Source organism: Sinocyclocheilus rhinocerous, unplaced genomic scaffold (genome assembly GCF_001515625.1).
Source record: "Sinocyclocheilus rhinocerous isolate Xijiao unplaced genomic scaffold, SAMN03320098_v1.1 scaffold584, whole genome shotgun sequence".
NCBI lineage: Eukaryota > Metazoa > Chordata > Actinopteri > Cypriniformes > Cyprinidae > Sinocyclocheilus > Sinocyclocheilus rhinocerous.
In genome coordinates, this window is record NW_015630348.1 from 121,731 (window position 1) to 133,456 (window position 11,726).

The window sequence follows — 11,726 nt, forward strand, 5'->3', positions numbered from 1 at the left end:
TGTGAGGTCATGCAGGGGGAAAGTTGAAGGGTAGGGTGGGTTTTCGCAGATTACGGCATTTACTGTATATAGATGTATAGCGCCCTCTTATGCAGAGTTAGAAAAAACACAGCGTAAATACAGCAGACAAAATTGGCTTCATTTAGTAACCTGACAACCAAACAAAAGCTTCTTACACTATGACACTATGACATTAACCCGTTTAGAGCAGAATTATGTTCCAGAAATATAACTTCAGAAAAAAAACGTAAAAAAATAACAAAGTTATATAAAAAATTACTTCAGCCACAAATGATAGGCTGATCGATATAAAGTGCAGTTCAATAATGTTCTATAATGTAATACTCATCGTATATAGGCTAAATAAAACATGGTGTAGCCAAAACAACTAAATTATAACAAAACAAAACAAAAACAACAACAACAACAACTGTAGTTTAGATAAATATAATAGTCAGAATTATGCCATGTTTTCTGCCGTGTGCTAAGGTCAAAAATATAATTTTTAAGCCAAAAATGATTGTTTAAGCAGCATCTAAACTAATAATACATCATGAATTGGGTAGCATGATTCAGGTCTATAATTTGACACATTAACTGAACAATATTAACCACATTCTTATAAACCGCTATGGACAATGTGTGTTCGATGAACTGAATATTTTTTATTAGCAAAAATGGTGGAAATGTTTTTGCCTTTGCCTATGGTTTTTATTTATTTATTTATTTTGGAGTCATACAAAACCTTAAAAAACACTACCCTGAAAAAATATTCACTAGAGAATTTTAAAAATGTGTTATAAGCAGAAATAAAGATGACATGCTAACGTACTGATTCTTACAGTTTTTTCTTACACTGAATAGTTTTTTAAACGATTTGTTATTGAAGGACTCTCAAATCAAGGTCAGTGAGTGGAGAAAACCTCTTACCTGGCAATTTCCCATTTATTTTACTCTTGACATACACTAGTCACTCTTTCATCACTTTACATCTCAGAGGTTTGTGCTTATTGCACAACCTCACAAATCAGCCCAGCATTCATTCCTTTGTGAAAGAAAAATACTTTCAGTCTGAATACACTGTAACCCACAAAGAGATAAAAGACTTTACGCCAGTGCCATTTAGAAAAGTAATAAATCACATTCACAAGTTCACTGTTTGTTCAGCACAATACAGACTCATAGATCCATGAACTGCACCTTGGTTAATCTGTTTTTTATTATTTTTTTATTTATTTATTTTTATTAAAAAAGCTCTGGCCCATGGGGTGGCAGACAGGTGGTTGGATTTAACAGGAAGTCTCTTACTTGCAAGTTGTTCTCTTTTGTGTGTCCTAACCTAAAGGCTCTGTGTGTTACAAGTATTTTACTGTCATGTGTATACAGAAACAAAGGCCAAGAGGAAACGGCACAATGGAGGGATGTGACAGGCGCCTCACACACTCTACGTTTCTTCCTCTCTCAGTCGGTCTATCTCACTCCGGTTGCTCTCTTTGCCTGACCATGCGGTGCTCTCGTTCTGACAGTCAGATATTTTGACAGGGCCATAAGGTTAGTGTCTGAGACAGACAGTGTAAGCAGTCAGCATTGTTCTGCCTGTCATAGCATCAGCACTTCTACACTCCCCTCCCATCTGTATGAGACAAGTACTTCCTAGATATGTAGTTACTCCATTTTAAACATCACATTTATTTTTAAGCCGATTCTGATCACCTGTTAGAAACCAGGTCAAATCCTAAAACAGATATCAGTTATTTGTTAAGCATGTGCTGTTTTTCACATGAAATTAAGTAATTAAATGAGCATAATTACACTGACTGACTCACCCTGCATAATTGGTGATCATTTATGAGGTATATTATATTATAGATGTTTGTCACAGAATTTGAACCTGCATAGCTTTGATTTTACAGCCTGCATATCTTTTACTGGAGTGTGCACACCATGTAATCTGTACCAGGAGTATGTGTGTTGTGTGATTTTTGCGGATATCGTGGGCTGTACTGCTGGTCAGAGCTCTGGATTTACCATTGTACTGAAATATGACCACAACAACAGGAAGTTGCTCTTCCTTAGGGCACTGGTACAAAGGGGCACCGGAACGCAATGCCTCCCTGAACTACACCCCATTGTGAGCTGCCCTGAGGTACATTCACTAGCCACAGATTTATTAACCTGTTATGAGTTTTTATTACACCACATGCTGTTTCTATGAAAGGTACTTTAAAGGATTAATTTACCCAAAAATGCCCTTACATCATTTCAAACTCACATGATTGTCTTTCACCTGTGGAACAAACCATTTAATTTTTTTTTTTTTTAAACTTGCCAAAAATATTTATATATTTGGCAAGTACAGAGCAGTTTAATAAATGTCACTGTAAATGTGCTAGAATTATAGGCAAAGTAGTAGTTACTGGACAGAATATACAACGTCACTCTAAAAATAAAATACAAAACTTAATTTAAAATTTAAACAAAAAACCATCAACCAGTTTGATCCAGAAGAAGAAAAGAAGAAGAAGAAGAAAAATTTGATCATGGCTCCCGATTTCAAATCACTGACTTTATTTAGATTTTTGGGCAAACGATTCCTTAAACTAAAACTATGAACACTGATTAACATGATGTATGTACTAAACACAAACTGACAATATTTTTGTCTTGTATACGGAGAGCGCCAGGCAAAAGTGAGCTGTTGACCCAAACTGTAACTAAATCTCAAACCAGTTAGTGAGTTGGGAATCGGATCAGTCTGAGTCAGATTTGTGGATCAACCAGTTCATTGGGAATAAAAAAATGTTCATGGCTTCCAAGTTCAGATCACTAGCTGCGTTTACATGGACCCTACTAATCCGATCGTAATAGGACTAGAAGCACAATCAGAATAAAATAGTCACATGTAACCACGTCAATCGGATTGAATTGGCCAGATCGGATTGTAAGGGGTGGTTTATTCCCTTTGTAATCCGAGCGAGAGGACATGTAAACACTTGGCCGATTTGAAAACCGAAACTGGAAAGTACTGCGCATGCGCAGTGGTGTGAAAATAGCTTAATGACATATGACGCGCGGATTGAGCTGTTCTTCCTGGTGAATAAAGTGTCATAAATGAGTGTCCCGTCATTATAAAACTCCCCTTTCACTCAGCGTCTGTGAAGTGGAGCAGCACAACGTCCCACCAGTCCTTGTTTAAGACTATCATCCACAGACAACTGGTTTTGGGCGCGGGAAGGGGCACTTTTACTACTTTATAAAGTAAGTAGCACAGCACAACAGTTCATGTGCTGGTCGTCGCCTAATTAGGACCCGAAGTAGATAATTATCAAGTGTACTTTTTAAAACAGTATGCTACAACAGCGGGAATCTCTGTATATTCATGCAGTGTGCACATGTCAAAAGAGTAAATCCGATCAGAAGCTTGTGACATATAAATGCGCATATCAACCCGATCACTTTATTTAGCGTTCATGTAAACACTACGTTTGGATTCGTCAATCAGAATGAATTCATTCCGATGGAAGCTAAAAGTGTCCATGTAAACATACCTACTGACTCGATTTTGGGTGAACTATTCCTTTAAAAACAAAGTATACACTGATTACTGAAGTATATATTGAGATGTATATATTGGATATCCCAATATTTAGTCATTTATTCAAATAATTTTGATAATATTTCCCCAAGAGATACACTGAGTAAGGAAGCTCAACTTGAGAACCCAATCAGTCCAATTCGGAAATGAATCATTTAGCCTGTTTTGTAGATGAAAAAAAAAAGGCAGTTCATTCATGAGACTGACTCAATGACTATGGATTAGCTATTCATGTAATTTACAAATTAGATGTACACACTGCGATATGCTAACCACAAAAAGCAAAAGCATTCCAAAAAGCTTTGGAACATGTGCTGCGGAAGCCATCAGCTGTTTGTCTTGTGTGCCATGTTAATGCCGTGACTATGGTTTGGGCACATGGCCTGATGGCTCCACCAGTGTGGGGGTTTTGATTCTCTATCATTGATGTGGTATGTAATCCATTTACCCAGACCATCTGAGACCTGTGGCAGGAATTAACCACACCGAAGTGCACATACTGCCTTCTTTCACAGCCCAGGCAACCAGTCACATGTCCTACCCCATCATCTCAGGGGGACTTTTGTAATAGCTCAACAACAGTCTGTAGAACCTGGAGTCTGTTCCAGGGTTTATATTTAACCGAGAGAAAAGCAAGAAATGAGCCAAGGCCTGGTCTGTTATCTGACCTACTAACAAGATAAAACCCAAGGAGAAGCATAGGAAATTCTTGGAAAAATAAATAATAATGATTTAAAGAAAAAAGCAGAATTTTTAAAGATCCTTACATGCTATCATGCACGCACACACACACACACACACACAGTGTCTGGATATGCTGTAGAAAGCACCTTTGGAATGTGAGCAAGAGGGCGTATTTTACTGTAATGGAGTTGATAGGGACTATGAGTTCTATGAAAAACAAGTCAGACCAGATGGATTACTCAAAGAAAAAAAACGTGTGAAATTCCTTTCCTTTTTGTTGATTTTCGAAGAAAAGACAACTGGTTGGATTCACGAGTCTGATTAGATGTAAAGTGGAAAGATATTCTGTATTTGCGGAGTCATTAATTTAAGATTGTTTGTTTGAAGGTTATCTACCATCTTATGTACTGACTGAAGAACTTCTGACCTGACTTAGAGTCCAACAGAACAGGGGAGTGAGCGGGCCGGGCTCAAAGAGAGAGAGAAAAAGAGAAACTGAGGGAATGAAAAGGCAGCATATCATTTAGGGGAGGAGTTTACATACTTCCTTCAGCTAAAGCTCTAAACTCATGCTACAAGGACATACACCACGAGTCTGATTAGATGTAAAGATATTCTGTATTTGCGGAGTCATTAATTTAAGATTGTTTTTTTGAAGGTTATCTACCATCTTATGTACTGACTGAAGAACTTCTGACCTGACTTAGAGTCCAACAGAACAGGGGAGTGAGCGGGCCGGGCTCAAAGAGAGAGAGAAAAAGAGAAACTGAGGGAATGAAAAGGCAGCATATCATTTAGGGGAGGAGTTTACATACTTCCTTCAGCTAAAGCTCTAAACTCATGCTACAAGGACATACACGCATACACACACACACACATACACACCCCTTGCCCTACAGGAGCATTACAGACTATGATGGTTAGTTTTAGTCAGTTTGAAAGGAACTTTTCACCAACTCCACAGAGCACATACTGACAGATCTATGAGGAACGAACATACTGCCGGGAGTCAGCAGGACAGAGGTACGCTCTCTCTCTCTTTCAGTGTGTGAGTGAGTGTGTACTCAGCTGAAATTGCTGTGTTAATATATATCAAAGTTTCAATGGAAGTAGGACAAGTGGTTGAGTTGTAGTGTATTACTTTTTAACTAGTTGTTGAGACTCCTGTTGTCTCTACATATGTTTTACATAGTATACTTGTAGTCTTTCTGTGAGTCTGTCTACTAAAATGTAGAACATTTGTTTTCTCTAACAATATTCCAGGTTTTTCATTAACTATAGATTCTAAGAACTTGTTTTTCGTTCAGTTTAATAGTACCAGCATGTGCTGCTTGGGCTTAGGCGACATTCTAAACTTAGTCTAAGCCCTTTACTCAGGTTACAAATCTACCTCGTTCTTTTCACTGACATCCACACACTGAGCCAGTAACCCAGAGAGACACAGCTAACTCCACCATCTCAGGCACATGGGACAGTTTAACCTCTTTGTATCACATTCAACAGACAATGTGCTGCCAAGCTACAACAGTTCAAGCTACTTTCAAAACATTGGTTGTATAGTTGTCAGCACTGACATCTGCACAAATATGTGCTCTGGTGTTGTTTTTACAAGTTAGCCCAAACACAAATTTTCACCTGCCGATAAACAAACATTAAAATTTAAATTGCATTCCAATGTATTTATTTAATTAATTCTTATTTTAAGAGATTATCATAATGAGTATACCAGAATTTTTTTTTAATAAAAAGATATGTTCTCAAGAAGTAAAGTCAATGTATAATTCACACACATTCCCACAGCAAAGCACTTGATTATGGTTTTGAAGGCTCAGAGAGATGCTGTATGAGAGTTATGCTGAGAAATGCCTCCTGGCTGTTTACAGCTGCTCAGACTCACAAGATCTCCACAGATTCAATTAGAATCTGACTGGGTTCTCTCTTTACAAAACACTAAGATTAGCACGATTATTCTGTATAGATAAATACCCTCTTTGTTAAGCCCCGAGACAGAGACATTAATGGTGACAGAACAGATTTCCCCTAAAAATCAGTGGTTCCCAACTGGGAGACCAGTAAACTTCTAAGAGAGCAGTGAAAGGGGCATAAAATGGTAAATTGATTATTCTTCCTCTCAACATCAGAAGATGTTAAACATTTGTACTGCCAAATTCTGATTTTTTTCGTAGTCTTCAGAGATTATTCTTTATTCTTCCTTTAAAAAGCTTACAGAGTTGAACAGGCCAGGTAGCAAATTCGTCATAAAGAATGTCCTCATTTTCTCAGTAAGTGATCAAACACAGCTTTGGTACATGTTTATTTATTTGATTTTTTTAAAATGAACAATACCTTCAAATCATTATGATTGAGCAGTATTGACTCATTCAGTCTATCTTAACACTAATAGAAACCTAAACCTAAAGAGGGCTGCACTTTTCTGAGAGCCAGACATGTTAGAATGGCCAACCTGGAGCTGTCACCTCAAATATTACATCTAGTACAAAAGTGAAATTTACTACCAAAAAACATCCATGTTTATTTGCTATGAGCAATGCCCATTTGGTATGTAGTTTGGTAATGAGAAATGTCCATTAATTCAGTGGGCCCTTTGTCCTTGTATGCCAGAGATGTGAGAATGCTGCTGCTCTCACTTTCCACAAGAACCCCTGGCACAGAGAGGCACTGACCAGCCCACACAAACATGCCAGCAGTGCTTCAGAGTGCTTCACTCATCTGCCGAGTGGACAGAGAGAGGAAAGGGGAGAGTACGGAATAGATGGAAGATAGAAATGAGCAGTAGAGAGAGTGTGGTTTATGCAGGAGAGGAAAATGGAAAGGAAGAGAGAGAGGGAGAGGAGTGACTCCATCGATAAGTGGATCTATCGTCGAGCGGGCACTATTGAACCTGAGTTTGAAGCTGGCTGTGTACATCATGGCATGCTGCTGCTGCTACTGCTGTCCAATTCCGTGCCTCAGAAACTGCTTCTTGTTTTCAGGTTGGTCCCACCCTGGCTTTCATAGATTTTTGCCATGAGAAGAAAGAGTAACTTTCACAGGGAGACATCACAGTGTTTCTGTCAGTCATGGGTAATAGATTTACCCATGAAGGTAATGCAGGATGTGTACTTCCCTTAGGTGGCAGTTTGTGTGCCTTGTTGTTTTGCGTAACGCTGTGATTGCCTATTGTGACTAATTACGTACTGTTGTCGCTGTGTGAGTTACTGGTATATTGTTTTGCTGCTTGTGTGATTTCAGATCGTTTACTATCAGTTTACTGTTGACTAATAACTAGCAAATACTGTCCTTTCATCATAGAAGATTGTATCAATTTGACAGTACATGAGGATTTGTAATGCAAGTGTCGGGCCAATTCAGTATAAGGGTTAATGGTGTTTTACCATGTTTGTTACTGTTTGCATGCGCACACTCCCTCTCGTAGATTTTGGTTTGCACATGCTTTTATTATTTGAAGGCTGTGATTCTGTCTTGCTATGCATTCAGTCTCAGTTTGATTAGGCAATTACCCTAAAAGCTTCAGCTTGTCATATAGCTAATTTAATAACACTCCCCTAAACATCACCCTCCCTTTCAATAGCGATATCACCCGCTGAGTTTGATGCCTTATGGAATGACCCTCCATACGCTTTAGCAGCCGTCAGTGAGCTCTTTTCACCCAATGACGCCATGACAGCTGGTAAGAGGATTTCTTGAGTCAAGCATGAGTGTTTCAGAAAATAAAGTCTATAGTACAGAGTTTCACATGATTATATTATAAATGTATTTTGTGTTTAATAAATTATACTAAACAACAGTTTGAAACATCCTCTCTTTTCAATGCAAATCTGGGAAGGTCATACCCACCCCGAGATGAGGAAGAAGCTATTATTTAAGCCATCTGGCTGATATTTATAGAGCCATTATGATATGACTTGCACTTCCTGTTTATGTTCACAACTTTGTGAGCTTGTAAACACAGCTCTGATATTTTTATATCTACAAACATCATGTTTTTGAATAAGGAACTATTGTATATGGTGATGACCACATATTTAAACATGGGAAGTGCATACCTAAAAAGGGAACCTTATAATTGTCCTTAATTATTCAGTATTTGATCAGTCTTATCCCTCTTCAGTCATTCAGAGTTGCTTTTCTGTAAGTTTACAGATTGATCATAAACTTAATCATACAGTAGTTATGAGGTACTGAACTACATACCAAATGCAGTCGTGTTCTGTAAAGCTGTGTTGACACCAGTTTCCTTTGTTTTGCCATTGGAGATGAGGAAGCGGAGGCTGAGGCCGAGGTGGAGGCAGAAGGCATAAGCAGAGATATTTACTGGAGGAGGAAGGAAACATTCAGCGGAAGCAGCACAGTATCTTCAGCAGGAGAACGCTTCTCTCCAGGTATCTGCAGCATGGATCTCTGTGTCCCATAGACTTGCGTGGAAATAATTCATAATCTCCATAATGGCCGTTAATGGCTACACTTCTTAAGCACAATCTCAAAACTAATGCCAGACTTCCTTAATGTGTACACTCGCCCTAATGGTATGCCTTTAGTGATGTGGTCGCTCATAGTGCTGCTCCTGCAAAAAAAAAAAGAAGAAAAATTCATATTGCCTAAGCTACTACTACTGTGATGTTGGACAGCAATAAATCACACCCTACATCACTAGAGCATTCCTGTTACTGCTAATGCAATTGATCATAAATCTTGGTTTCTTTGTGGTGGATACTTAACTTCATTCCCTTTTGCTTTTTGGAGATGTTGTTTTGTTGTTTCGCGGGAGGCGACGATCTGGTGTAGCACCTGACGGTGAGCTTCAGGAGGCGTTACGTACCAGACTCCGAGTAGTAGAGAGTAACAGCCAGGATGTTGTCCAGCTCTTCAAGGTCAGACAGACACAGAAGTATTCATGCAAAACATGCACTGGCACCACTGATGAACTTATTACTATTTATTAAATTGAGTATTTCTATCTTCTTTACATTAAGTGACTGCTGATACTATCCACACAGGATCTGTCTGCAAGACTAGTGTCTGTTCATGCTGAAAAAGACAGCTTTGTCATCACTTTTAAGACTGTCGAGGAAATTTGGAAGTTCTCTACTTACCTGGCACTCGGTTAGTGTCAATGGAACTAATTTTCTGGCACTTCTACAGTACAAATCCTTGTACTATTCTAGCTTAACAAGTATTGCTGTTATATTCTAGGATATGTAGCAAGATGTCTTGAGAACTTTCTCTGTGACCAGTCGTTCTGGCTGGACCCTGCATTGCTAAGTGATGTGGAGATCTGTGTAATAGTGGATGAAGACCACTTAGCTACTCTTTACTTAGGACTTCTGCTACAGGAAGGTAATGAGCCTCCACGGCTTGCTGATTTCTCAACAGTTAACAAAATCACCTGTAAACACACACTGAATGGACAAATTGACAGAACAATCTCTACACATCTCAAGGCTCTGTTCTAAAGTCCACTATTGAAACATTGCTATTTAACCAATTCAGAGGTCACATAAGTTGAAATCAAGATTGGGTAAAAATGTGAAGAGACTGCAGAGTCCTCTTATTTTAAAAGAGAGGAGTTTTTGTGAAGTCTTAACATTTCCTTGAGTTTGTTTACATACAAAATATCCTGCTTCTAAGAATTTTGTTACAGTGTAAACCACCTCATTCATACCAAGTCTCTCCTTGGTGTTCATATTTGTAGTATTTATCCAAAACAATTACCTTTAAGTATGTCCTCAGTTAAGGCCACAGCCCCAAGGTAGACATAACCATCTAAAATAAAACATTTATGGGACAAACAAACTTTTCTTCTTTGACATATGAATACATTAACTTGTTTATTAATCCACTTGAAAGAAAAAGAGGTAAAGAAAGGTTTTTCAGGATAAACTGTGAACTTTGAAGTTAAGAACCCTACACTCTCAGAAAAACGATACAAAAGTTGTCACTGGGGCAGCAACTTTTCAAAAGCTACACCTTTGTACCTTATTTACCCCTAAGGGTGCATACTGTAGAAATAACTTAAAAGTACATATTAGTTTGAAAGGGTACCACCCCAGTGACTGCTTTTGTACCTTTTTTTCTGAGAGTGTACAGAGGAATACAAACATTTTCATTCATGTTTTAGGTACATTCTTTGCCTAGACATAACCATCTAAAATAAAACATTTATGGGACAAACTGTTATGGGACAAACAAACTTTTATTCTTTGACATATGAATACATTAACTTGTTTATTAATCCACTTGAAAGAAAAAGAGGTAAAGAAAGGTTTTTCAGGATAAACTGTGAACTTTGAAGTTAAGAACCCTACACTCTCAGAAAAACGATACAAAAGTTGTCACTGGGGCAGCAACTTTTCAAAAGCTACACCTTTGTACCTTATTTACCCCTAAGGGTGCATACTGTAGAAATAACTTAAAAGTACATATTAGTTTGAAAGGGTACCACCCCAGTGACTGCTTTTGTACCTTTTTTTCTGAGAGTGTACAGAGGAATACAAACATTTTCATTCATGTTTTAGGTACATTCTTTGCCAAGACTTTATACAACAGTGTTTGCAAAGAGGAGGAAGAGGAGCTGACCTACAGGAGGAATTACCTGGTGATGGTTAAAGACATAGGACAAGAGGACATGTGGGAGGGTACGCTGCTGTCCACAGGCCAACACGGTCTAGTGCCTGTGCATGATATGCAGCCTCTGCCCTATCCATTTTATCAGTAAGTGACACTGACTTTCTAAGCTCACGTAACTATATGGGAGTTTTTTGGGAACTGGGAAGAATTGTAACAACAGATTTGTCTGGATGAATGAAAGAACCTTTGTTCAACACTTGTTCTCATGGAAGAAACATACTGTTTCAGTTTATCTCTTACAAATACTGTTTTTTTTTTTTTTGTCTAGGTGGTTCCTTAAGAAATATCCCGGAAATGCAGGAGGGATTCCAGTTACAGAAGGCCTCTTCAATCATCCTGTTGGTGAGATTCTTCCTACATATCTAGAAAACCATTTCTCAAGATAACCCTTAAAATGAATATTCAGAGTTCAGTACAAGTTAAGCTCAGTCAACAGAATTTGTGGCATACTGTAATGTATCGCAAAAAATAATGTGTCCCTCCTTTCAAATATCTGGCTAGTGAGACACTTACAGTGGAGGTGAATGGGGCCAATACATGTTGTAAATGTTAAAATACTCACTATAGCCACAAGACATAAAACATGCACAATATTAGGGATGCACGATATTGGATTTTTGCCGATATCCGATAATTTTCAACTCATTTTGGCCGATAGCCGATGCCGATATATAATTATTTTTAATTTTGGTTAGTTTTTAACAAGACCTTATTTGTTAGAATTAAATAAACAATAATAAAGTTGAAAGTTGAAAAAAAAACTATAAATAAACTATATATTAATCACTGCATTTTTTTT

General features: G+C 38.0%; 1 protein-coding gene across 4 annotated transcripts in view; it reads left to right on the forward strand.

The window, feature by feature from the left end:
- The first annotated feature begins 5,141 nt into the window (after nucleotides 1-5,141).
- Nucleotides 5,142-11,726, forward strand: part of LOC107740093 (SH3 domain and tetratricopeptide repeat-containing protein 2-like) — a 24,414-nt gene continuing 17,829 nt past the window's right edge. The window contains exons 1-9 of one of the 4 annotated variants that reach the window (XM_016552380.1): nucleotides 5,142-5,302; nucleotides 7,273-7,384; nucleotides 7,872-7,970; nucleotides 8,557-8,682; nucleotides 9,044-9,171; nucleotides 9,298-9,403; nucleotides 9,494-9,637; nucleotides 10,816-11,011; nucleotides 11,196-11,269. In XM_016552380.1, the coding sequence (XP_016407866.1) occupies nucleotides 7,360-7,384; nucleotides 7,872-7,970; nucleotides 8,557-8,682; nucleotides 9,044-9,171; nucleotides 9,298-9,403; nucleotides 9,494-9,637; nucleotides 10,816-11,011; nucleotides 11,196-11,269 (898 nt within the window). In that variant the 5' untranslated portion in view covers nucleotides 5,142-5,302; nucleotides 7,273-7,359. Of the gene's footprint in view, nucleotides 5,303-6,901; nucleotides 7,385-7,871; nucleotides 7,971-8,556; nucleotides 8,683-9,043; nucleotides 9,172-9,297; nucleotides 9,404-9,493; nucleotides 9,638-10,815; nucleotides 11,012-11,195; nucleotides 11,270-11,726 lie in introns of all 4 variants that reach the window. The other 3 variants (XM_016552378.1, XM_016552377.1, XM_016552381.1) reach the window with 3 other exon arrangements.